At 43.8% G+C, this 26,112-nt stretch overlaps 2 protein-coding genes across 2 annotated transcripts in view; one reads left to right on the top strand and one right to left on the bottom strand.

The window, feature by feature from the left end:
• Positions 1-3,361: 3,361 nt before the first annotated feature.
• On the top strand, positions 3,362-5,734 carry Gjd4 (gap junction protein, delta 4, 40.1kDa). The gene is made up of 3 exons (XM_013009235.1): positions 3,362-3,425; positions 4,814-5,496; positions 5,600-5,734. The coding sequence occupies exons 1-3, from the start codon at positions 3,362-3,364 to the stop codon at positions 5,732-5,734; spliced, it is 882 nt and encodes a 293-aa protein (XP_012864689.1).
• A 287-nt stretch (positions 5,735-6,021) lies between these two features.
• Fzd8 (frizzled class receptor 8) overlaps positions 6,022-26,112 on the bottom strand; it is a gene marked incomplete at its 5' end in the record, with an annotated part of 21,592 nt that continues 1,501 nt past the window's right edge. Inside the window, 2 exons of the mRNA XM_013009234.1 lie at positions 6,022-6,453; positions 7,277-7,377. Coding sequence (XP_012864688.1) covers positions 6,022-6,453; positions 7,277-7,377 — 533 coding nt within the window. The remainder of the gene's footprint in view (positions 6,454-7,276; positions 7,378-26,112) is intronic.

Here is a 26,112-nt window from a genome sequence, read left to right as displayed (position 1 = left end):
CTTGGAGGCCTGTGAGGTGCCCGAGGGCCTCAGGAGTGGTGTGGTTTGGTGGACGGATGACCAGTTTCAGAAGTGACTGACCTGTACCCTCCACCCAGCAGGCTTACAGTTCAGTAACCATCCTTAAAAATTGTAGCTGTTCTGGGTGCCAGTGGCTCATGCCTGTAATCCTAGCTACTCAGAAGTCTGAAGTCTGAGGACTATGGTTCTAAGCCAGCCAAGGTAGGAAAGTCCATGAGACTCTTATTGCTGCCGAATACAGGTGGCTCAGCTCATGCCTGTAATTCTAGCTACTCAAGAGGCTGAGATCTGAGGATCGTGGTTTGAGGCCAGCCCAGGTAGAAAAGTTCCCCTGAGACTCTTATCTCCAACTGACCACTCAAAAACTGGAAGTGTAGCTGTGGTTCAAGACGATAGAGTGCTAGCCTTGAGCACAAAGAGGCTCTGGGACAAAGCCCAGGCCCTGAGTTCAAGCCCCCCGACTGAAAATAAAAAGACTCTTATCTCCAATTAATCGCCCAAAAACTAGAAGAAGAGCCATGGCTCAAATGGTAATGCACCATCCTTGAACAAAGAAGCTTAAAGACAGCACCCAGGCCCTGAGTTCAAGACCCAGTAGTGGTGAAAAAAATGTAGCAGGGTTTTTGGCAAGTGTGCCCTTCTGTAGTTTGAAGAGAGTGTGTGGTTTTGTTTCATTGAGAAATGCTTCTTACCTAAGCTTAGCTGGGGCAGGAACAATGCTTAAATGTTTTTCTCACCTGCACTGGGACAGAATTTATACCTCTCTGCTTAGAATCAGCCCAGCTGCCATGAAAACAAATTTTGCTGTGTAGGCAAGAGATACTGGGAAGTTGTAGAATTCAGGTGAACAGGAGTTGAACATACAGCTAAAATATGACAGCTTTGGAGTCACATGCTAGTGGCTCACACCTGTAATCCTTGCTACTCTGGAGGACAAGGTCTGAGGATTGCACTTTGAAGCCACCCCAGCCAGGAAAGTCTATGACACTCTTATCTCCAGTTAAGTGCTCAGAAAAGGCTGGAAATGGCTCTGTGGCTCAAGTGGTAGAGTGCTAGCCTGAAGGAAAAAACAATGTCAGGGGCAGAGCCCAGGCTGTGAGTTCAAGAGGCAGGACCAGCACCCACAAAAATAATTATTAATAATCAGTCAACTAATTAAAAAATCAGAAGTGGAGCTGTGGTTCAAGAGGTAGAGGGCTAGCTGTGATTTAAAAAAGCCAAGTGTAGGCTGGGCGCTGGTGGCTCAGGCCTGTAATTCTAGCTACTCAGGAGGCTGAGATCTGAGGATCTCGGGTCAAAGCCAGCCTGGGCAGGAAAGCCATGAGACTCTTATCTCCAATAAACCACTAGAAAACCGGAAGTGGTGCTGTGGCTCAAGTGGTAGAGTGCTTGCCTTGAGCTGAAGAGTGCAGGGACAGCACCCAAGGCCAGAGTTCAAGCCCCATGACCGGCCAAAAAAAACCCAAAAACGCCAAGGACTCACACTCTGGGTTCAAGTGCTCAGGCTTTGAGTTCAAGCCCCAGCACTGGCATGTACACACACACACACACACAAATACGAATGCTTTGAGACCTTAGGAACAAGGCTTTCCTTGTTCAGTGACAACTCTCTTCTTACCTAAGTTGATGGCTTTTTGGTAAGTCTAGTGTGGGTGAGGCTGGCAACACAGCAGCTACCCTAGCTTACCCCTTACCTGGGCCTGTGGCACATTAGGCTGTCAGAAAGGGAGTCTCTTTTGCTAGTAGGTTTACATATGCAGATGAGATGAAAATGTATACGTTAATCTGTTTTGCTGGTGCAGCTGTGAACATTTGCTTTCTATGCACAGTCTAGAAGAAGTCATTTAAATCCTGAATACAAGTAAAACATTCATTTCTCAAATTAGATAATGGGGCTAGCTGTTAAATACTGAAAAACCAGACAAATGCCAGCATTTCCCTTCCTTTCAGAAACTAAACTCTACTTTCCTAGCTACCTTTTTCACTTTGAGTGTGATAGGCTTTTGGAGGTCACCGTGTAATAGGATTTTGGAGGTGAACTCCTGTTCACCTGCTCTGGAGGTCAGAACTCCAGCCCCCCAGCCCTACCCTCGTACCATATCCTTGCAAGAAATCAAGATGAAAACCAAGTCACAGATGATACGATTGCCTGGGTACTGTTCTGTATGCTCTAGGTCTTTCCTGTGTATTTGGCAAAAAACAGCTAGAAGCAGAGCTGTGGCTCAAGTGGTAGATTGCCAGCCTTGAGCAAAAAAGCGAAGGGACAAAACCCAGGCCAGGGAGTCAAGCCTCACTACCAGCACAAAACAAAATAAAACAAAAACAAAACAAAACAAGACAAGCTCTCAAGGGAAAGTGAAAGTTCACATTTACAACTCAGTTTAAACAAGATCTAGATGCCCAGCCTTGCAGCCCATATATAAGGAGTTCACCATGATGGGATTTTGATAAACTGTGATTGATGTCAGCAGGTCCAAATGTAATATTTTGTTGTAAATTTGATGACAATCATTAATCAGATTTAGGAGATCACTCCCTGCTGAATAGGGCTGGGAGACAGACAGGGAATATGCAGTCTATGATAATTTCCCAGGTTGCTTTGGGATTGAAATTCCCCTTTCTAGTACTTAATATGCTAGGTTTTCTGCATGTCATTACTTCCCCAACACCTGCCACAAATGGTGATTCTGCTTATAGCAAGACGCAGATAGGGAGGCATTCAGTGACTTTCCCATTCAGTGAACAGGGGCTGCCCGGGGCTCAGCAGCAGCCTTTTGTCTCCAGGGGCCCAGTCCGAGGCTGTGTGACAGGGAGGGGCTGCCCTATGCTTCCCTCAGTGGTCCAGGCCTTCAGCTGGTAGTATGATGTTGGGTGTGTCTAGCCGTACACAGAGTGGGCTCTCCAGGGCTTCCTGCAAGCAAGAAGTGCTTGTGGAAACGTTTCCAAAGAGATACCAGCTTTTCAATAGAGAAACTTACTTGGCCAGTTCACAGTTTTCTTTCTTGAGCTAAAGGTAGTTGCTTTTATTATTTCCCAAAGCGCCTGGCTGTCTTGGTGGAGACAAATGAGCACAGCGGCAGCCTGGAATATCCCAGCCGGGTAAGAATAGCCACAGGAGAGACCACTCCCGCTCTGCCCCCTGCACTTGTCAGGAATGCTTTGCTTCAGAGGCAAAGGACCATCTTGACTTGGAGACAGCAACCCTCACTTCTTGCTTAGTCCTGGGTGCAGATCTTAACTGTCAGAGCTTCAACTCTCACCTGGAAACACATTCATTTCTTTGAGGATCTTCAGCCTCCTTGGAGATTCCAGGCAGCTGCAAGGCTGCCATTCTGGAAGCATGGAGAACTTGGACCTGATGGGCTTCCTGATCATCACGTTAAACTGTAACGTGACCATTGTGGGTGAGTCCCAGGGAACCCTAAAACTCTCACTCTGATGTTGTTTTTGTTGTGTCTGACCTGGGTCTTTCTTAAAGAGCTGGGTGTATCCTAAAATTTAGTTTGCTTGGTCCATCCCTTAAAGAAAGGCCAGTGTAGCTGAACACTGGTGGCTCACGCCTGTTATCCTAGAAACTCAGGAGGCTGAGATCTTGAGGATTACAGTTCAAAGCCAGCCCTGTCAGGAAAGTCCAGGAGACTCTTATTGCCAATTAACCAGCTAAAAGACAGAAGTGGAGTTGCGACTCAAGTAATAGTACACCAGCAATAAAGCTACAGGACAGTGCCCAGGCGCTGAGTTCAAGCCCCAATACTACTACCACCAACAACAAGAGAAAAAAGAAAGAAGGGAAGAAAGAAAGAAAGAAAGGAAAGAAAGAAGAAAGGAAAGAAAGAAAGAAAGGAAAGAAAGAAAGAAAGGAAAGAAAGAAAGAAAGAAAGGAAAGAAGGCCAGCGTATCAAGGAGGAAAAGGCCCTACAAAGTTGGGCTGTCTTCTGACAGCTCCTTGCTGTACAGTACCATGGAAAGAAGCCCGGGCATGAGCACCTTTCTCTCACTGGGTCTCTTCTTGCTGACATGGGGTGCTGGCGCAGGTGGAAGCTGCTTTGTGTAAGCCTCTTTGGGGGCTACTTTACCAGGAAAAAAATAATATTGAAAAGGTTAATGAGAAAGTAATGTTTGGCTTATTTTTTTTTCTCCTTCTAGCTTTTATGTATCCTTGAAGCTTCATTTGTTTAGTAATTTCTCTTTGGTAGTTTCAACCAAATTCCAATTTTAGTTTGGTTATACTTAGTTTAATTTTTGTGGTGTTGAGGATGGAACATGGGGCCTAGGGCGTGCTAGGCCAGTACTCTATCACTGAACCATACCCCCATCCTCGTGTGTGTGTGTGTGTGTGTGTGTGTATGTGGTGTGCACACATGCCAGTTCTGGGACTTGAACTCATGTCCTTACACTCTCAGTGCCCTGCCACTTGATCCATACCCTCAGTCTTATTTATTTTTGCTGATTAATTGGAGATGGAATCTTTTGAACCTTTTTGTCCAGGCTGGCATTGAACCTTGGTCCTCCAAATCTCAACCTCCTGAGTGGCTAGGAATTCAGACGGTGAGCCAGTTGCTGGTGGGGGGGTTGAACTCAAGGCCTTTCACTTGCTGGTGCTGACACACTACCCCATAAGCCACACGCTTTGCCTGGGTTTGATCTCCAGCGACCACGCGTACATTAAGCGAGATAAAGGGTCCAGCGCTATTGCTGTAACCACGCACAGCAGCACCGACTCAGCTCTCCAGTCTCAGCTACAGGAACGACTCAACCGCCCATTGACACAAGGGTGCTTGCTCTTTTCCAGGCAAGATCTGGCTCATCTTCACCCTGCTGGTGAGGATGCTGGCGGTGGTCCTGGCAGGGTACCCCATCTACCGGGACGAGCAGGAGCGGTTTGTCTGCAATACTCTACAGCCGGGCTGCGCCAACGTTTGCTATGACGCCTTCTCGCCGGTGTCGCCCCTGCGCTTCTGGCTGGCGCAGAGCGTGTCGGTGCTCCTCCCGTGCGCCATCTTCAGTGCCTACGTCCTGCACCGGGGGGCCCAGCTCGCCGCCTCGGACGCAGGCGCCGGGGCCCGCCGGCCCTCGGACCTGCCCGGCGGAGACGGGCGCTGGCCAGCCCCGCGCGGGGCCGGGCGCCTCCGCTCCGTGCCCGACTTCTCCGCCGCCTACCGGGCGCACGTCTCTCTGCGGACGCTGCTGGAGGCTGCGTCCGGGGCCCTGCACTACCTCCTCTTCGGGTTCTGGGTCCCCGAGCGCTTCTCGTGCGCGCGGCCGCCCTGCTCCAGCGCGGTGGACTGCTACGTGTCGCGGCCCACGGAGAAGGGCGTGCTGATGCTGTTCTTCTGGGCGGTGAGCGCGCTCTCCTTCCTCCTGGGCGTCGCCGACCTGGCCTGCGGCCTGCGGAGGAGCGGGAGCGCGGGCTGCGGGGCGGGGCAGCTCCCCCGGCCCGGCCCCGAGCGGGCGGGCGGCGGCGGCGGCAGGCGTGTGCGCCCTCCCCGGCGAGGCAGGGCGCGCGGGGCTTCCGGAGGACGGCCGCAGCCGGGCCGCGTCTTCGTCCGGTGACCTGACGGCGACGGCCGACACGCAGCCCGGAGGCGGGCCCCCGGGCTCTCGAGCCCACCTGGCTGGGCACGACTGCGCCCCGCGACTGCAGCCCCCCGGCCGGCCGGCCTCCGAGGGCAGCGCTCCGCACCTGCGAGCCCAGAAGTCCGAATGGGTCTAGAGCGCCGCGCGGCGCCACGAGCGCAGCCGTCCAGCAGGCGTCGCTGTCCGGCGCCAGGCGCCAGGTCCGCCAGGCCGCCGCCCCCCGCCGGCCCCCGCCGGCCCCCGCTGGTCCCCGCTGGCCCTTGTTGGTCCCCGCCGGCCCCCGCCGGCCCCCACCGGCCCCCGCCGGTCCCCGCCGGCCCTTGTTGGTCCCCGCTGGCCCTCGCTGGCCCCCGCTGGCCCTCATTGGTCCCCGCTGGCCCTTGCTGGCCCCTGCTGGCCCTCGCTGGCCCTCGTTGGTCCCCGCTAGCCCTTGTTGGTCCCCATTGGTCCCCGCTGGCCCTTGTTGGTCCCCGCTGGCCCTCGTTGGTCCCCGTTGGTCCCCGCTGGCCCCTGCTGGCCCTCGTTGGTCCCCGCTGGCCCTTGTTGGTCCCCACTGGCCCTCGTTGGTCCCCGCTGGCCCTCGTTGGTCCCCGCTGGCCCTTGTTGGTCCCCGCTCGCCCTCGTTGGTCCCCGCTGGTCTGTGCTGGCCCCTGCTGGCCCTCGTTGGTCCCCGCTGGCCCTCGTTGGTCCCCGCTGGCCCTCGTTGGTCCCTGCTGGCCCCCGATGGCCCTCGCTGGCCTCCGCTGGCCCTCGTTGGTCCCCGTTGGTCCGCGCTGGCCCTCGTTGGCCCGCTGGCCCAGATCGCCCGTATGAGAACAGAAAACCCATCTTCACCGGTCCGGGCAGCACCTCAACCTGCATTGAGCAGACACGGGCACAAGTAGACTTCTGGGTGTGTGAAGGAATGTAATTTACAGAACACTCTCTTGACCTTTAAACACCCTCACCAGGCTAACAATTAATTAGAAACCTCAGGTCGCTGGTTACCATGAGATTGCTATGCAGGCTACACTCTGGCTGTGTTTTATGAATAACACTTGTAATTATATTTTATATATGAGTCTTATATATTATTAATACAACAATCATAACATAAAATTATGTATAATTAAAACCAATACAATATATAATTATAATATAATCAATATACGAGTATATGATTATTATTGTGTGTGTGCACGCACGCACGTGTGTATTTGCGCTGTGTTCTGGTGGCTTGAACACAGCAATGTCCCTTAGCTTTTTGGCTCAAGGCTGGTGTTCTACCATTTGAGCTACACCTCCACTTCCAGCTTTTTGGTGGTTAACTGGAGCTACTTTTCTGCTTCCAATGATCCTCAGATCACAGCCTCCTGAGTAGCTAGGATTACAGGGATGAGCCACTGAGCTCTGTTATTAACATAGACAATATGTGCTTAATGTAAAGCTGGTTCTCTTACATTAGTACAAGTTGTTAATCTTTTGATGCTTTGGGGTGGATGTTGATAGATTGTTTTGCTTTTCTGCTTGGATGAAAGTTATATTGTCCATATATGTCATCACTTGAGACTTCTTTAATAAAATAGATTACATTACATGGGGCACTTCTTGCTTCATTGTGGTAAGGGAGCAAGGACCAGTGCAGAAAACATTGCTCATAACATGTTGGCTAGGGGCTAGTTATATTGTTGCTGCATACGAGTGTAAGGTACCCGGATGTGGCTGAGCCCATGGCTGGTTCAGCTGTCCGTGGTGTATTTGCTGAGAGGTTGCCCTCACCCTGTAGCAGGAGTAATTTTGCTGTTGATGAGTGACTACAGAATTGTCACAAGGTTTGCAGTCTAGGTTTTGCCTGTTTACTTTAGAGAGCTGTACAATTAAGACTGTCCTGAGAGAGTTCAGTTCTAGAGAAGTAGATGAGAAAAACGGAGTGTAATGGTAGACATTTTTTATATCATACATTACATCATATGTTAGATCATCTCTCTTCCTCTCTCTGTCTTAGTTTTTGTACCCCAACCCACTTAAAGTTGTAATCTATGCCTTAAGCCTTTCTTTAACATTGAGACTCACATCTGGCACATAGTAGTCACTCAATAAACATCACTTTTTAGTCCTGTAGTCCTGAAGTACTCAGGGGCTCATCTGGGTTGATGTCCCTCACCATGCATAATTTGGTGAACTCTTTGAGGTTGTGTTCAGTCTCACAGGACCCTCAAGAATCTCTTCCTAAGCCTTAATAATGTTCAGTGGTGAAAGGTAATGAAGTCAACAAACATGGTGCCATGAGCCTATGCAGGGTCCTGGGTAATTGCAGGAAAGAGGAGATGACTAAGTAGAGCTCAGACCACCGACTCAGGAGGATTGGGCAGAGCATGGCTGTGTTCCTTCTACCTTTGAAGTCTATGCTCAAGTTTGGGTTTTCAAACAAGTGTAGTTTTTATGTGGGTGGTACTGGGTAGAGTTGCTTTGGACTCTGTTGATGCCCCATATCCTACCATAAGAGTGCAGAGTCTGAGGTTTGTGCCATGGAAATTGCACATGCTCCTCCAGCATTGATTGCTCAGAGAGGAGGCAGGTACTGAGCCAAGGTGGAGGAGGTAATCTGGAATTTTTTTTGTGTGCTGGACTTGGAACTTGAAAGCAGGGCCTGGGTGCTGTCTCTGAGTTTTGTGCTCAAGGCTAGCACTCTACCAGCACTCTACTAGTCGAGCCACAGCTCCACTTCTGGCTTTTTTGGCTTGTTAATTAGAGATGAAAGTTTCTCAGGCTTTCCTGCCTTTGCTGGCTTTGAGTCATGATTCTTAAAGTTCACTCTCCTGAGTAGCTAGGGTTATAGGCTTGAGTGATTGGCACCTAGTTTAGATCTGGTCTCTTATTCCTTATCCACCATTACTTGGCAGTTGCTTTAATCCTCTGGGCTTTGGTTTCCTGCTTTGAGCAGTGACAGTTCTGGACTAGATGATTCCTTAATGTTCTAAGTTCAAGACTCTATCAACAAAATGTGTGACTGTCAGTCCTTTTAGTATTGATAAAGATGGATTTAGTAGCCATCTTGCTACCTACTCAAGCACGGATTTCCATAAGATAAAATGGTAAGAACAGGGGCTGGGAAGGTGGCTCAGTGGTAGAGCGCTTGCCTTGCATGCCTGAGGCCCTGGGTTTGATTTCTCAGCACCACATAAGCAAAAAGAAAAAAGCCGGAAGTGGCGCTGTGGCTCAAGTGGTAGAGCACTAGCCTTGAGCTGAAGAGCTGAGGGATAGCGCCCAGGCCCAGAGTTCAGGCCCCACGACCGGACCAAAAAAAAATGGTAAGAACAGTCCAACAAAATACTAGAGATGGGCAAATTATTATTACTACTACTATTATTTTTCTCAGTGGTGAATTATTATTATTACTATTCTTACCATTATTTCTCTCTTGGCAGTACTGAGAATTGAACTGAGGGCTTCAGGATGAGGCTAAATTACAAAGAAGTGCATTTCTTTTTGATGGAAATAGGATTTGAACTCAGGGCCTCACACTCACTAAGCAGGCGCTCTACCATTTGAGCCACACTTGCAGTTCCAAAAGAAAAGTGATATATTTCTTGAGATTTTAGAGGCTAGGAATTTCAGGAGAAGAGGTGACATCTAGTGAGCTCTTGTTACATCATGGTGTGGAAGAGGGCATCACACAGAATAGCAGCAAGCATGGTAGCTCAGGGCTCTTCTTACAAAGCTACTGATGTCTTTGTAGAGACAGCATATCCTCCAACTATTACCTAATCCTACTTCCCTCACAAAGGCAACCCTCCATGTTCCTCCCACAGAGAGATAGCTTCTACCCTCCTGCCTAGGGCCAAGGCAGTGTGCACATTAAGGGACAGCTGCTGTAAAAGGTAAGTCTAACTTCAGGACAGAAGTTTTGTAAACAACGAGAGTGTTCATCTTTGACAGGCAGCTCAGTTCTAGGTGGTGACTCAAGGCAACCTCTGCCTGACAACTCCACCATCCTGTGCCCACAGATACCTTGATTGCTGTAGGAGAGACCAGAGAGACCCACAGACTCAGCCTGGAGGGGATACCAGTGTATCTGGCCACATTCTTGGAGTAGAACTTGATTCTGAAGGCAGTGGAGTTTTAGAAGACAGGCCAAAAGGAGAACAAGTTTGAGTGAACAGTTAGTCAACGATTGTCTCAATAGGACCATAAGAGTAATGTAATAAATTATCTATTTCCTTCCATGAAACTTAAAGAGCCAACTTATAACCTAAGCAGCCAACAAACTGAGACAAGACCTCCATCACCTGTGACAGGGAGGGATCAAGGACAGATAAATGTTCCAGGTGACAGAGGATGAAACAATGACCATAGTGTGAAGGTTGGAACTGAAGAAAGAATCTTTGGAGACTAAAGGAAAGGACAAGGGTTGAAGAGATAAAGATGGCCACAGGAGGTGAGGGAAGATCTGAAGGTCAGATGTGAAGGTGAGAAGAGGTTCTGAGGATGGTGAGATAGAGGAAGGATTGAATTCTGGATTAGCTACTGGAAGAAATAGGAGAGAGAGTTGACCACTGACATGTAAAAGAGACATTCTAGTATCCCTTGGTTAGAAGAGCAGAACATTTATTGAGTGCCTGCTGAGGCCAAGAGCACAGACCAGCAGTACTATTGTACAGATAAAGAAACTGAGGCTCATAAAAGAAACAAAAATCAAAATAACATTGAGATTCCACCTCACCTCAGATAGAATAACCATTATCAAGAAAACTGACAACAACAAATGCTGGCGGGATATGGCCAAAGGGAATACTACTACACTGTTGGTGGGAATGTAAACTTGTTCAAGACTCTGGAAAGCAGTATGGAGATTCCTCAAAAGACTAAATATAGATCTTCCCTATAATCCAGTAATTCCATACCTGGGCATTTATCCAATACAGTACAAACATCACACTAAAGCTACCAGCACAACCATATTCCTTGCAGTATTGTTTACCATAGCCAAGATATGGGATCAACCCAGATCCCCCTCAGTGGATGAATGGATCAAGAAAATGTGGTGTGATTATATATAATATGGAATGCTACTCATCCATCCGAAAGAATGACATTGGCCCATTCATAAGGAAATGGAAAGACCTGGGAAAAATTATATTATATGAAGTAAGCCAGAGCCAAAGAAATATAGGTTGCTTGTTTTCCCTCATTTGTGGTAACTATAATATGCCTAAATTCTACAAGTAAACATACTGAATGATTTTAAAAAAATACACTGGGACATGATAAATTCTACAGGTCTCTAGACATTCATGCAGTGAGGCCAAAGGAAGATATGCATAGGAGTGGATCACAAAGGCTCAATAGCTATGTGCATATGATTTTATTACATGATGTTTTATGAAATGAAATCTAAGAAAAGGAAAGAAGAGACTTTTTGTTGTTGTTTTTATTTTCTTTTCCTTATATCCTGTTAGTTTGTTTCTCTTTGGGAGGGTAAGGGGAGATCACAGAAAAGGTGGAACAAAGTGTAAACAGATACAACAGTGGCTCTCACTAGACTCTGTGGAAAATGAATTGTTTATCTTGTGGGTGAGGACATGGGGGAAAAACTGGGAGAGAGAAAGGGAAGGGGAGAAGACATGTTTCAAAAAGGAATCATACTCATTACCTGATTCATGCAACTGTAACCTCCCTGTGTATCACCTCTACAATAACAATAATACATATACATATGTATGTGTATATGTATATATATATAGATATATAATAATGAAACTGAGGCTTACTGGTAATTATCTTATAGTCATGCAGCAGGAGAAACTAAACTCAAAAAAAGCTGTATTCCTTCTCCACACTTAGCTAATTCTTGCAACTTGGCTCCAGACAAGAAAAAATGTCCTCTCCATATACCCCAATCAACTGTTGGCTTGCTCTAGGCTTTCTCCTTTTCTGCTCTGAACACAGAGAAAAATGTATGGCCACAGAGGAGCTCTCTTTGCCACCTGCTGATTTTTTAATCAGCAGAGAATTTCCAAGATTCTTGATTAATCTGTTCATTTCATAGATCTCTCATCTTACCAGCTGTGTTAAAGTTTTATTTGCATCTATCTTTTAATTAATTAATGAATTAATTTAGTGCTAGTACTGGGGCTTGAAATCAAGGCATCAAGTTCTTGCTTAGTTTTTTCAGTCAAGGCTAGTGCTCTGCTACTTGCACCAGGCCTTCACTTCCAGATTTTTGCTAGTTAAGGAGTGATAAGAGTCATGGACTTTCCTGCCTGGGTTGGCCTTGAACCATGATCCTCAGATCTCAGACTCCTGAGTAGCAAGAATTACAGGTGTGAGCCACTAGCACTGGTCTCACATCTGGCTCTTTTATCAGTTACCCAACATGCACAGAATCTGTCTGATCTGGTAGAAGGTACCTCCACTGTGTCTTTTACATAGTTTAAATGTCAAAAGTCAGACAAACCCTAATCTAACAAGTCATTAAACAGAGGTGTGAAATGATATTACTATAATTCTTAGATTTTTCTGGGTGGGGTTTAGGTTAAATTACCTATTGAAGGCTCAGCTTTTGATTTGACTCTTCAAGCTTGGATACTATAAATGCAATGGAGAAAAAAGGCTCCCTATGTCCATCAACTACACTTTGTTGAGCATGGCCAATCAGAGAAAGGACTATAAGGAGGCAGGACAAGCTGAAACAAGAGAGTGTCCTGGAACTTCTGAGGGGATGGAAGGAGGAAGTACATGGGTACTGAAAAGTCAAGAGGGGAAAACATGCTAAGGTCCTGGAGTCCTGAAGACTAACTAATGTAAGAAATGCAGAGATGGAGGAGGAGGCCAGGGCAGGGAGGATGACGCTTAGGCACTTCCTTTACTTGGGGAGATTAAAGTCAAATTCCAGTACTAGAGGACAAGAAGCAGGATTTATTTATTTGTTTTGATGTCAGTTCTGGGTCTTGAACTCAGTGCCTGGGCACTATTCTTTAGCCTTTTCCCCCAGGGGAGCCCTACCGCTTGAGCGGTAGCTCTACTTCCAGCTTCTTGGGATTAATTGGAATTAAGAGTTTTCGGGCCTTCTTTGCCTGGGCTGTCTTCGAATCATGATTCTCAGATTTAAGCTCTCAAGTTTCTAAGATTACAGGTGGAGCCATAAGTGCCCAGCTCAAGAAGCAGGGTTTAATAGGCCAGTGTTTGGAATTAGGTCTGGAGTAGCAAGGGTAGGGTGTGAGCTGGACTTTGGACACTGGCTTTGGACATTGAGGCCTTTGTGTGTACATGGCTTGACTAAGGGAATAGTGGGTGGGACCTACCTATGATTGACATGAAGATAAGCCAGTAACTTTACACTTAGGAACCAGGCCCTGAAAGGTTCACTGAAGAACCTTGAAACAAAAAAAACAAAAGATTTCTTTAGGTCAGTCCAAAGTAAAGGATTGTGGCCTTCCTCACTAAGGATGCTGGAAATCCAGCAGAAAGACATTTCCCCAATAGACTAATACCCTGGGTATTTTATTTTATTGTATATATATTTTTTATTGTAAAGATACTGTTCAGAGGGGTTACAGTTACATGAGCAAGGTAATGAGTACATTTTCTATCAAACATTGTTACCTCCTCCTTTGTTTTTCTCCTGCCATCCCTTCCCTCTCCCCCCCAACTTCTCCACCCCCCCCCCCCCCCCGCAAAGTTGTAAAGTTCATTTTCAACATAGTGTCTTGTACATCTCTTTGTTACAATGAGTCAACCTGTACCCTTATTTAAGCATTTTGTTATTTCCCTTCCACTTTCCAAATTAGAAAAAAATGTATATACAAGATGCAGGGTACTGGAATTAAATATAGTGAAAACAGGGGTTATACCATGGGGGAAGAACATACAAAAGATACAAAAAAAAATCACATAATACGTTATGAGCACGTTAAAAACAACGGCAAGAAAGATAAAATCTCGTGTGTCCCTATCTTGGGGTTCATTTAGCATAGCATTATCTTATATGGTCATATGTTTTGGCCTTTTCTGCTTGTCCTAGGCATATACTAGTTATTGCAAATAAGGGAAACCATGGCCTATGTTTCTTTGGGCCTGGCTTGCTTCACTTAATATAATTTTTCCAAGTCTTTTCATTTCCTAACAAATGGTATGGTGTCATTCTTTCTGATGTAGGCATAGAATTCCATTATATATATGTATATATACGTATGTATATATATATACATATATGTGTATATATACATATATGTATATATACATATACATATATATATGTATATATATACATATGTATGTATCAGTAGATGAATGGATCAAGAAAATTAGATATATATTATGTATTAATACATACATATTAATACATACATATATATATATATCAAATTTTCTTGATCCATTCATTTACTGAGGGGCATCTGGGTTAGTTCCATATCTTAGCTATGGTAAATAATGCTGCAATAAATAAAATAAAATAAATAAAGCTGATAGCTTTAGTATAGCTTTGTCTGTGATCCTTTGGGTAAATGCCCAAAGTGGGATTGCTGGGTCATAGGGGAGCTCTATGTGGAGTCTTCTGAGGAACCTCCATACTGCTTTCCAAAGTGGTTGAACAAGTTTACACTCCCACCAACAATGCAGTAAGGTTCCCTTCTGTCCACATCCCCTCCAGCATCTTTGTTATTAGAGTTCTTGATTATAGCCATTTTAACTGGGGTGAGGTGGAATCTCAATATTGTCTTGATTTGCATTTCTTTTATGGCTAGAGAGGTTGAGCATATCTTCATGTGTCTATTGGCCATTCTTATTTCCTCTTCAGAGAAGTTTCTCTGTAAGTCTTTAGCCCTCTTATTAAGCAGGCAGTTGTTTCTTTGAGGATTTGTTGTTGGGGGATTTAATTTTTTGAGTTCTAAGTATATTTTAGATATGAGATCCTTGTCTGTTGTATGGCTAGTGAAGATCTTCTCCCAATCTGTGGGCTTTCTATTGATCTTGCTAGCTATGTCCTTTGTCCTGGCTATTTTAATACCAACATTTCCTAACCCACTTTTATTCAGTAGGAGCTGTTGACTCAGAAAGCAGATTTTCTTTATGTTATGTTTACACTCCACAGAAATCCTTGCATGCACACTTTCTGGATTGCCTAGACTCTGGATGGACTTGGTGAACAAAGATATTAATAGCAAATTTACTTTTTTTTGCCACTCCTGGGGCTTGAACACAGGGCCTGGGCACTGTCCCTGAGCTTCTTTTGCTCAAGGCTAACACTCTACCACTTGAGCCACAGCACCATTTCTGGCTTTTTCTGTTTATGTGGTACTGAAGAATTGAACCCAGGGCTTCATGCATACTAGGCAATTGCTCTACCACTAAGCCACATTCTCAGCTGCAAATTTCACTTTAAATTAAAGAACTACAGGATGGGGCTTAGTATCTAAGGGAAAAAAATATAGGAGCCATCCAGAAAACATAAGCAGAAGAGCCGGTGCCAGTGGCTCACACCTGTAATCCTAGTTATGCAGGAAACTGAGATCTGAGGATCAAGTCTCAAAGTCTGCCCAGGCAGGAAAGTCCAGGAGACTCTTAAGCACCAAAACCATCAGAAGTGGAGTTGTGGCTCAAGTGCTAGTCTTGAGCACAATAGCTCAGGGATAGCATCCAGGCCTTGTGTTCAAGCCTTAGGACAACATAAGAAAGAAAGAAAAAGAGAGAAAGAGAGAAAGAGAAAAAGAGAGAGAAAGTAAGAAAGAAAGAAAGAAAGAGAGAGGAGGGAGGGAGGGAGGGAAGGAAGGAAGGAAGGAAGGAAGAAAGGAAGGAAGGAGGAAAGGAAGGAGGAAGGAAAGAATGATGGAAGCAAGGATAGAAGGAAAGAAAGAAAGAGAAAGAAAACCAACAGAGGGCTGGAAGGACTCTGCAAATGTGATTTTCTCATTTCTTGAATGGTTCCATCCCAAGTCTGTGGTAGGTACCTCCAGGAGATCTCCGGTCTGATGGATGGCAAGGCAGTGGTGTGGGTCTGGGGAAAGGCTTCTGGGTTGTGTGGGCAAAGTTGTGTTTTTTTGCTAAGGAAATAACACTGCTGGTAATCCAAATGGAATTAACACCTTTTGTTGTTAACCTGGTATTTCTCACAGGAATTAATGAAGCGTTTACAGTAAAGCCAAATTGGTTAAATAGGAAAGCCAAATCAGTAATTTCATGACTACAGAAAAGTGTTACTGACTTACCTCACAGTCACTTTACTTGATTGAATTTAGAAACATCTGTGTTAGTCTTGCACTAATCCTTCTTGAGAAGGTTTCATGGAATTAGTCACATTCAATCTTCTAATTAGACTGAATCTGGATTTAAAAGCTTCTGTGTGATTTGGAAAAATTCAGTCTTTGGTCTTAGACTGCTAAATCTTTTGAGAATATTAAAGTGCAAGTTTACAAAGTCATAGTATAAGGTTCTTTTAATCGAAGAGTATGTGAGTCATTTTAAACCTAAAATGAAGTCAGTTTCCTTCCCATAAAGTCTAACTTTCTAGCACAAAAATTATGAAAAATGTTCCAGTTTATAGAATATCAATCTAAAATATGGAAATTATATAAGGATGAAATATTTCTAATGAGACTACAGCATTTTATTCCAATTCTGATTTTAAAAATTCTTTTAATTCACACAAAGTGCTATTGCTGGGGCCTGACATCTTCTACCTGTAATCCTAGCTACTCAGCAAACTGAGATTTAGAGGAGAATAGTTCAGAGGTAGCTTGGGCAGAAAAGTCTGTGAGACTCTCTCTCCAAAATGACCAAAAAATGCCAAGCTGGAGGCATGGCTGAAGTGGTGAAGAGCCAGCCAAGAGAGCAAGTCAAAGGCTCTGAGTTCAAACTCTGCTACTGGGAAGTGTTTACAACTGAATATGGGACTTCTAATTTAGCACCCCCTAGTAGTCAATGCGGCCCCTGAGCAGAATTTCATTTTGTCTGAGCATAGTAGGTATTCAACAAACCATGTGTTGAATAACAAGGTTTAGAATGGCACTAAATAAAAAACCAAACAATAGAAATTATTGCTTTTTGGTGGGTTAAACCACTATTTCTTGAACGTTATGAATAATTTGGAAGACATGGATATTTCACTGAAGAATACAATATCTTGGATATGCTTTTTTGGTAAATAAGATGTACTGTGTTTTAAAAATCTTGATGATATCATTTGTATTTTAGAGTCAGGAATGGTGGCTCACACCTGTAATCCTGGCACTTGGAAGGGAGATGATGCAGGGTTGGGAATTAGTGGCTAGGCTGGACTACATAGTGAGATGCTATTCCAAAAAAATCACTCCCCCATACAAATTATCATTTTCATTTTGCAGATGAGGCAAATCATTTGGGAAAAAAATCACAAGGCTAGAGACTAATAAAAATGTAGGGCAAGGACAGAGATCCTGATCTCAGTATAATTTTTTTAATATTTAAATTTCTATATTTAAATTTCTAATAAAAACTTCACAGTAAACAACAACAAATCTTCAAAGAAACAACTGCCCAATAAATAAGTGTGCTAAAGACTTAAAGAGAAACTTCTCTGGAGAGGAAAGAAGGATGGCCAATAGACACATGAAGAAATGCTCAACATCCCTAGCCATAAAAGAAATGCAAATCAAAACAACATTGAGATACCACCTCACCCCAGTTAGAATGGCTATAATCAAGAACTAATAACAACAGATGCTGGAGGGGATGTGGACAGAAGGGAACCCTACTGCATTGTTGGTGGGAGTGTAAAATTGTTCAACCACTTCGGAAAGCAGTATGTATGAAGGTTCCTCAAAAGACTCCACCTAGAGTTCTCCTATGACCCAGCAATCCCACTTTTTGGCATTTACCCAAATGATCACAAACAAGGCCACACTAAAGCTACCAGCACAACTATGTTTATTGCAGCATTATTTACCATAGCTAAGATAAGGAACCAACCCAGATGCCCCTCAGTATATGAATGGGTCAAGAAAATGTGGTATATATCCACAGTGGAATTCTATGCCTCCATCAGAAAGAAGGACATTGCCCCATTTGTTAGGAAATGGAAAGACTTGGAAAAAATTATATTAAGTGAAGTAAGCCAGGCCCAAAGAAACTTAGGTCCCATGGTTTCCCTTATTTGCAACAACTAGTATATGTCTGAGTCAAGCAGAAAAGGTCAGATAAGCTTATGTTAGGGAAATGAACCCTAAGATATGTATTCAAATGTTTTTTTCTTTCAGGTGATTGTTTCTAACACATTTATAAGATGATTTCTTTGTTGCCTTGTATGTCCCTCTCCCATGGTATAACCCTGCTTTCACTGTATTTGATGTCGGTATAATTTGTGGAGGGGAAGGAAAAAAACAAATCATTCAAACAGGGATACAGGTGGATCCATTGTAACAATGAGATGTACAAGTTGTTATGTGGAAAACCAAACTTGACAACTTCGGTGGTGGGGGGAGGAGGATTGGGTAGGGGGCGGGAGGGGGGGAGGATGGGAAGGGATGGGAAGGGTAAACAAAGGAGGAGGCTACAATGCTTGATAAGAAATGTACTCATTATCTTGCCCATATAATTGTAACCCCTCTGTACATTATTTTCACAATAAAAATAAAAATAAAAATTAAAAAAATTCACAGTAAATAAAAGGATAGAGGTTGTAGCCTTAACTTTGGTGGAATTAACTATGGCAAAAAGACAGACAAGACATGAGATGTATTAATGTGAGAGTTAGATCTTTCATTAGTGTCATCCAACAACTATTCTCCATTTTCATGTCCCTCTAGCATTTTGGGGTCTATATGGTTATATGATTTGCTACAGCCTATCACACACGAAGGTGTGTGTTATATATACAATAATAAATAGCATGGTGGGTATTATTTCCATGTGGACACTTTTAAGAGTAGTTATATCTAGCAACCCAGTCCTCCCTCATTAAAATGCAGCATTCTGGCAGCCATGAAGAATAAAGCTTTTGTCAGCCTGCATCTTTGAGTTACCGGGTGAATAAAAATGCTATGCTGCTGTGTGCTAGACATATATACAGCCCCCCCACCCTGCTTTTTTTGGTATTGATCTGGGACTTGAACTCAGGTCTTGGGTATTGTCTCTGGGCTTTTGTGCTCAAGACTAGCACGCTAACACAGCTCCACTTTGGGTTTTTTGGTGGTTAATTGGAGATAAGAGTCTCATGGATCTTCCTGTCCAGGTTGACTTTGAACCTTAAGTCTCAAATTTCAGCTTCCTTAATTTCTAGGATTATAGGTATGAGCCACTGGTGCCTGGCCAAAGGTACATTATTTTTTTGTAAAATTACTGAAAGTTTGTTTTTTAAATTTTTACTAAAAATTGTCTTTAAGTAGTTGTACAAAGGAGTTTTAATTCAACATGTCAATTTATGAGTTAGATTCATCTTGATCAGTGTCACCCCTTCCATTGTTCCCCATCTTTCCCAACCCTTCTTAGAATTGTTACTGTTGTAAAACCTATTTTATTCTGATTGACTTAGTAATTGAGAATACATGGCTCAGTTGGTTGGTAGATGTTTGGGTGAATGACTAGATGGACCAATAATTAGTGACTGGAGGGGGGTTGGTCAGAGTACTTCTGTACCAAAGTCTCAAAATGTAAATTACTATCAGACGCAGTAGCCAAGAGGTAGAAGCAAGTCCAATGTTTCCAAGAGGTAGAAGCAAGTCCAATGTTTATCCACGAGTTATGAGATAACTAAAATATATTACATACGTACAATGAAATACTATCCTGCCTTCAAAGGAAGAAAAACACTACACATACTACAAATGGATGGGCCTTGACCTTATGCTAAGTGAAAAGCCAGTCACTGAGAGACTAATACTGTATAACTCCATTACACAAAATACGTAACATGGTCAAATTCAGGGACACAGAAAGGAAAATGCTGGTTGCCAAGGGCTGAGCGACAGTGACAGAATGAAGACAAATGGGCAGCATGGAGCTTCAATTTTACAAGAGGAAAGAGTTCATTGACTTGTGTCACAAAATTGCAAATATCCTTAATACTACCGCGTCCTTCCTCCCCCCTCATTCTCTCCCCCACTTAGGCTAGTGCTGTACCACTTGAGCCACAGGTCTACTTTTGGCTTTTTTGGGTTGGGGGGGGTGGTTAGTTGGAATGAAGAGTCTCTTAGATTTGTCTGCCTGTGCTTCCCAGGCACAGGGAGATCTGAGGCCCCCAGATCACAGTCTCCTGAATACCTGGTATTACAGGTGAGAGCCACCAAATCCTGGAGCAAATTTCTATTTATACATATTACTCTATTTTATATCACAATAGCAATTCACAGCTGGCTGTCTATGATAATTACCAGCAGTAGTTTTAGAAAACATTGGATTCTCAGATGACACCTGAGAGGTGACATCAGAAAGCTTCTGATTCTGTTAGGTTGGGGTGTAGTTTGGGCATCTGTATTTTAAAACCCACCCTCAGTGCTTTTAGCATGTAGGCAGGGGTTGGGAACTGCTGGCTGTCAGATAATTATAAACTGATTTATGGAAAAAATGGTTGGGCTTTGTTTTTCTGGCTTAGGGCATGATTCCTTGGGTGTTAACTACGGTGGTATAGACAGAGCTTTGTGCCAGGTGCTGATGGCTCATGCCTGAAATCACTTAGGAGGCTGAAGTCTGAGTATTGTAGTTCTTAGACAGCTCAGGCAAACAAATCTAAGATACTCTTATTGCCAATTAACCATCAAAAAGCCATAAGTGGAGGTATGGCTCAAGTGATAATATCCCAGCCTTAAGCAAAAAAGCTAAGAGACAATGGCCCAGGCCCTGAGTTCAAGCCCCAGTACCGGCACAAAAACCCAAACCCAAACCCCAAACAAACAACACCTTCTCTTTTGACCCCTGCCAGCTTTATGACCTTGAGGTTTAGAAAGCCGTTTACATTTGCTTGTTTAGTTAGCCTGTGTCCTGCCTTAAAGGGGTTTCCTGTTTGCCTATCATTTTCTGGCTTTTCCTGGTATCACTATTGTTTTGGGTGACAAACAGGTCTGGGCTTGTTTGTTATCTGAGCCAATCTGTCATTGAACCTTTGCACATTCCAGAAGTATCTGTGCTGCTCTGTGGGCTGTGGAGGTCTTTCACTCCCTGCTTCCTACTGATCTTTGCTGAGTAGTGGCTCTGCTGTTTACTTTCCTTGCTGGCCTGTTGAGGCTTTCCCTGAAAGGCCCCAGGCCTTTGCTGGCCAGGACCGATGTTTTCCACATCTGGTCCCTCTCTTCAGTGTGAACTCAGTCAGTACCAGATTCCTCCATTACTCCAGTCAGGCCACAGCGGCTCCACACTAAGCCAGAGCCTAGCTATCAACTAGGAACCTGTTACTCCGATTAGACTATTGTGAAGGGAGAGCATGTGTGAGGAACAAATGGGCGAGTCAGAGGCTTGATTCAGGACTTTCACAGCTCCTTGGTAGCCTCCCAGGCCCTGGGGTTTGATAGTGTAGCTCACTATCAAATTATGAGGAATCCAGTGGAAGTCTGTAAACTGGATGGACCCAGACATGGGATGTTTCTGGTATGAACACACATAGCAGCAGTAATGTGGAAGTGACACAGAATTGCTGGAACCAGCCTGTAGAAATGGGAAGCAGGCTGGCCAACTGGGTTCCATGCCCAGGTTTCCTGTCTGCTCACCAGCTTCTGGACTTGGTTTCCTAACCTGTAGGGGGAGGGACTGAACTTCAGTGTGCATGTGAGACTCAGGAATTGGTTCAAATGCATCTTGTGATTGATCCAGACATATTTCCATAATACTGCTAAGCCTTCCCCTGTTCTTTGTCTATGGGTTGGCAAGGTTCTTGAGGCTCCCTAGATCTTTACAAGTCTATGGCCCCGATAGGTGACTTGTCTTAGGCCTTGGCTAGTGTCTCCTTGATATGTTCTCTCCCTCTCTCCACCCCTCTCCGACCCTTCCATCCACGCCAGTTCTTCTGATTTGAGTTAGGTGAGGTAGCAGCTTATAGCCTAGGCTCATTCTTCTTCCAAAACATGGTCTTTCCACAGTTTCTTCTTTCTAGCGAGCTCTAGCTGTCTAGTGGCTGCTTCTCTCTTTGGTCAACCTGGTTTTCTAGTATAGTTTCCATTCCTTGGTATGTTTCCTTGAACACCTGGCTAGATCACAGATGATATTTGTTCACCCAACCCAATGTGTTCTTGCTCTTGGGTGGCATTTAGGAACATCTACTAGATTGATTCTTATGTGGGAAATCATAAACTAGTGTAGCTAAAACAAGCCAACTACATCTCACTTCAAAAAAGTCTTTATTAGTCTTTCCTTCTGCCATGAAAAAAGTGGTCTTTAGCAAGCATACCATCTCTTAAATAAAAGTAACTCAGAAGGTTAAGTTTTTTATTTTTCCCTAAGATATTTGATTTTTAACATAGTTTAACATTATTTTAGCATAGCCACATTATTGAGGATTTAACTCAACTGATATTAATCTTACCATGTGACACGGATAGTTGTGGGGATTTAAATGGATAGAGCATTGAGGTATTTTGCTTAAGAGAAAGACTTCCAAATTATAAATACATATTCCCACAGGCTCTCTGGGTAGGGAGTGGGCCAGTGACAGCGCCTGCGCTGGGTGTACAGTAATCTTGAATGAATGCCAAGTTCTAGAACTTCATGCTACCACAAGGTGGCAGTAGAGTATGAAAGATGGGAAGCAGCTCCTAGCCCTTCTGTTTTGTTTTGAGCCTCAGCAGAACGTTTCCAAGACACTTAAAATTGCACTGTGTTTCGGAATCTCTTTTGCCATTTTCTTTCAGCAAGGCAATCTGACTTCCTTCACTCTCCCTCCCACCCCACCCCGACTTTGAAGTATTACAGACACTTGTCACACAGTCTGTGCAAGCGAAGAAATGGATACAACACAGTTCATGCCTTCAACTTGGTGGAAGTAAACTTTGCCTCCTCTTTTACGGTACTTAAAAAAATTGCATTTATTATAAAGCAAGAAAAAAGTGAGCTTCATCACTTCTCCCAGGAGTGATTTTAGTGAGCTTTGGCTTTACTATTGGTTTCATAACCATGTTAGGTTTATTTACATCTATCTTATAGCCACAGAACCACATCCCTTTACTCCCCAATATTTAAGAGTTCTTAAAACATTTCTCATGGTAATTAAGGTCACCCTTGTATAACATAAAGGAATGTCCTACCAAGTGACCCAGTTACTTGTCTCATGCAAGTGGACCTACACCGATGTTTTTTTCTTCTTCGAAGTCACTTTTTTTTTTTTAATTCCATTAGTAGACATCATGTGGCTGTTGGTAGCTTGTGACCCAAGTCCTAGGTTTAAAGGGCATGGAATGGCATTGTATTTCCACACCAGTCTTTCATGATGATAGGCACAGGCCTTTGATTAAAACTTGTCCTTGGAATGTAAGCAGGGGTTGTTGTTTGCTTTGTAATCTTGTTTAGACTACACAAACTTACTTCTCCCTTATTTCTAAAACTTATCAACCAGGGCATTGGGCAAGGTTAGACTGGAGAATTAACATGGTAAATAGTCCCAAAGTTAAACATTCCCAAGTGCCATCATGGAGCTGGGAATGGGTCAGTGATGAAAATGCCACTTATTAGAAATTCAACCTGCAAACTACTGAATTTATCTATCTTTTATCTTTGGCCTTCATGTGTGGTAGAGAATCACCCTCAGATTTCTGCTTTATAACAATGTAAACTTTATGTATGCCACAGTATACCAAGCACCTGATAGGTTTAAACTCAGGCTAGTTATTCGTACCTACATTACAATATGGTAATTCTTTCATTAATAAAAATGATGCAAAGGGACAATTTTACAATCCCTGTCAAGAATAAAATTGAAATATAAAATTGGTATGCTAAAACTGAAAAATAAAATTGGTATGCTAGCCAAAGTAAATATTCTTATTACATATCTAATTAGAAAAACCCAGCCAACACCAATGATAATTCTGGAAAGGATTTGCAAATAGTTACTACCATTAAAACTTCTTTAAAAGCCTCTTTCGTGAGAAAGACCAGTAAAAGAACTTTTGTCCTATTAACTAGCAAAAAAAAAAAAAAATTAACCACCAAAGATTCCTGTTAGAAAAAGAGAACAAACATCCAAGAATGATGCTTACAAGTCCCCCTCCTGCCCCAGAATGATTGATGCCCCTGTCATTAGCAGGGTAGCTGCCCATTTCTTATCTTGATTGACAGGTTAATAAGGAACCTGGGGCTATCTTTTCAGCATGAACATACAACCTTACCAATTACTTTTAAATTATTGCTAATCTGCCAGAAAATAACAAGCATAAAGGAATAAAAATCTGAACAAGAAATGTCTGCAGAAGTTATTATTTATTATTATTATTTTTTTGCTTCTGGGGCTTTAAAAAGGTTCAGCTCACAAACCTTGCCAGAATTTAGTCAATAGAACTTTAGGCACTGAGGATTTTTTTTAAAAGAAAAATTTGTAGTTTATAATAGTTCATTGGTTCAATTAGGAGCAGCAAAAGAAGGGAGTTTTGTAATGCAATTGTCCGGCAAAGGAAAATGCTTTAAATTGGGGGATTATGTGTACAGACCACCTGTAGGGTTTTCAGAACCCTTTTTTTTTTTTTTTTTTTTAAATAGTCCTTCAACCCATGCCTAGCTGCCTGCAGGCTGGCTAACAATGCCAGGAAAGGCTGTTGAAAAGGCTGAGCGCACTTGTGCCTCTGGTCTTCACTAACTGTAACAAGTCTTCCTCTCCCTCGGTCTCTCTCCTTTTTAAAGTAAAAGTCCCACATTGCTTTAATGGAAGAACTTTAAGGCTCTGCGGTGGCCAATTGGTCTGCACCAAGAGGAGCCGGGCAGCAGGCAAAGAAACTTCAGACTATACAGCACATTTGGAGAGGAGAAAAGATCAAAGTTTTTCAAACTCAAAAGACCAAGTTCCCTACAGATTAACCCTATTCATTTAGCTCCTCTTAAAGGAATGATGTGCCGAGCCACTGGGCAGACAGGTAAAAAGTTCAACAATTGCCAAAGCATTCTTCGGCTAATTCAACAGCCTTCTGCTCAAATAAATTAGCTTAGTCTTGACAGAGGAACAATAGCTTTTTTTTTCTTCAGGAAAAGAAGCACATTTGGTATACACAAGCATGGGAGGTTATTAAGATGTTAACCAGTTAGTTTAATTCATTAAGGAGTGCCTTCTCCACTACCAGATTGTTAAGTGACATACCCTGTAAAAAGAAATCTGTAGCTTAAAATGTGAGACCTTCACCTGCTGGCAGGTTTGTGTTCTTTCCTTGGAAAACCAGGTACTTTCAAAACCAGACTCCAGATGTGAGTGGTGGCATTTGCAAACTTTTAGTGAAATATTATACACGATAAATAACAAGGCCTAAGTGAAATTAACTGCCTTGGCCAAAGTTCCATTTACAAACACTTAAGGTGCAAACAGCGCTATCATTAGAGACACCTACCATGGGGGTAGGTGCAAAAACTCCATTTTGATTTCAGTTCAACAATGATATTTACTTGGCTAACAGTTTAAGAAGTAGAGGTTAACAGGTAATTTTCTCCATGCCTGGTCAGGGTACAGAGTAGCAAACCACAAAATGTCCATTTCCCCCCATCTTCCTTAGCAAACGTTGCCAAGGTAACGGCTTAGAAGAGGCAGGGGGAGAGGGTAAATGTTGAAATCATTTATCAAAAGTCATTTTATTGACAAAATAGAATACTTATATCTGTTCTTACAGGGGTAGCCTCTAAACTTTTTACAAAAAAATGTACACGTTGTATATCTTTGGATATATACATATCTTACACACTTTTTACAACTTTAACAAATAATTATATAAATACATCCTCTAAGGTAAGAAACCCGTATTTACTTGGGGTGTATAATTAAGACATTTCTTGTTTATTTAAGGCATTTGCCTGGTCATTAAGAATACCCAAACCGTGCAATCCCATTAGGTCGCAGTCAGGCCTCCACTTTAGATTCGCCAGGAGGAAGAGTTTATGTAGAAGAGAGGAAGGAGAGAGAGAGAGAGACAGATTCCTCCGGTGAAATCTGATCTGGCTTCAAAGCTCGGCGAAGGGCAACCAGCCGAGTTCTGGGCTCCAAACCTTAGGTTCTGGAGACGCAGCAGAGTCCACTTTCCTCTGCCAAAGCCAGGCGCGGAAGGAGCTCCTCGGATATCAATGGAGGAAAAGGGACTGGAAGGCTGCAGTGCCAGGTACTTGGTTCTTAGCCAGTCGAAGTCCCAGCTAATGGATACCATTAAGAGTTCATTATCATGCTAATAGCAATCAACACGGTGCAGGGGTGGGAACCCCGGCTCGTCCAGGGTCCCTGCTCCTCCCTGGGTCTCCTCACCCCCCCCTCCATCCCCGCCCCTTCCGGGCGCCTGCTCCCCCGCCGCTCAGACCTGGGACAATGGCATCTGCTTTGGATAAGACACGGAGCTGGCCGTGCCAGATCGCCACGTCAGGCCAGTGCTGACGTCGCTGTAGAGCGAGCCCCCG

This window comes from Dipodomys ordii, unplaced genomic scaffold, assembly GCF_000151885.1.
Source record: "Dipodomys ordii isolate 6190 unplaced genomic scaffold, Dord_2.0 Scaffold9, whole genome shotgun sequence".
Lineage (NCBI taxonomy): Eukaryota > Metazoa > Chordata > Mammalia > Rodentia > Heteromyidae > Dipodomys > Dipodomys ordii.
Note: the sequence above shows the minus strand (reverse complement) of the source record. Positions and strands in the feature narration are given on the sequence as shown.

Coding starts and splice junctions, on each gene's coding strand:
- Gjd4 (XM_013009235.1), top strand. CDS start 3,362: ATGGAGAACTTGGACCTGATGGGCTTCCTGATCATCACGTTAAACTGT. Junction 3,426..4,813: donor CTGTAACGTGACCATTGTGG/GTGAGTCCCAGG, acceptor GCTCTTTTCCAG/GCAAGATCTGGCTCATCTTC. Junction 5,497..5,599: donor GCGGCGGCGGCGGCAGGCGT/GTGCGCCCTCCC, acceptor GCCGACACGCAG/CCCGGAGGCGGGCCCCCGGG.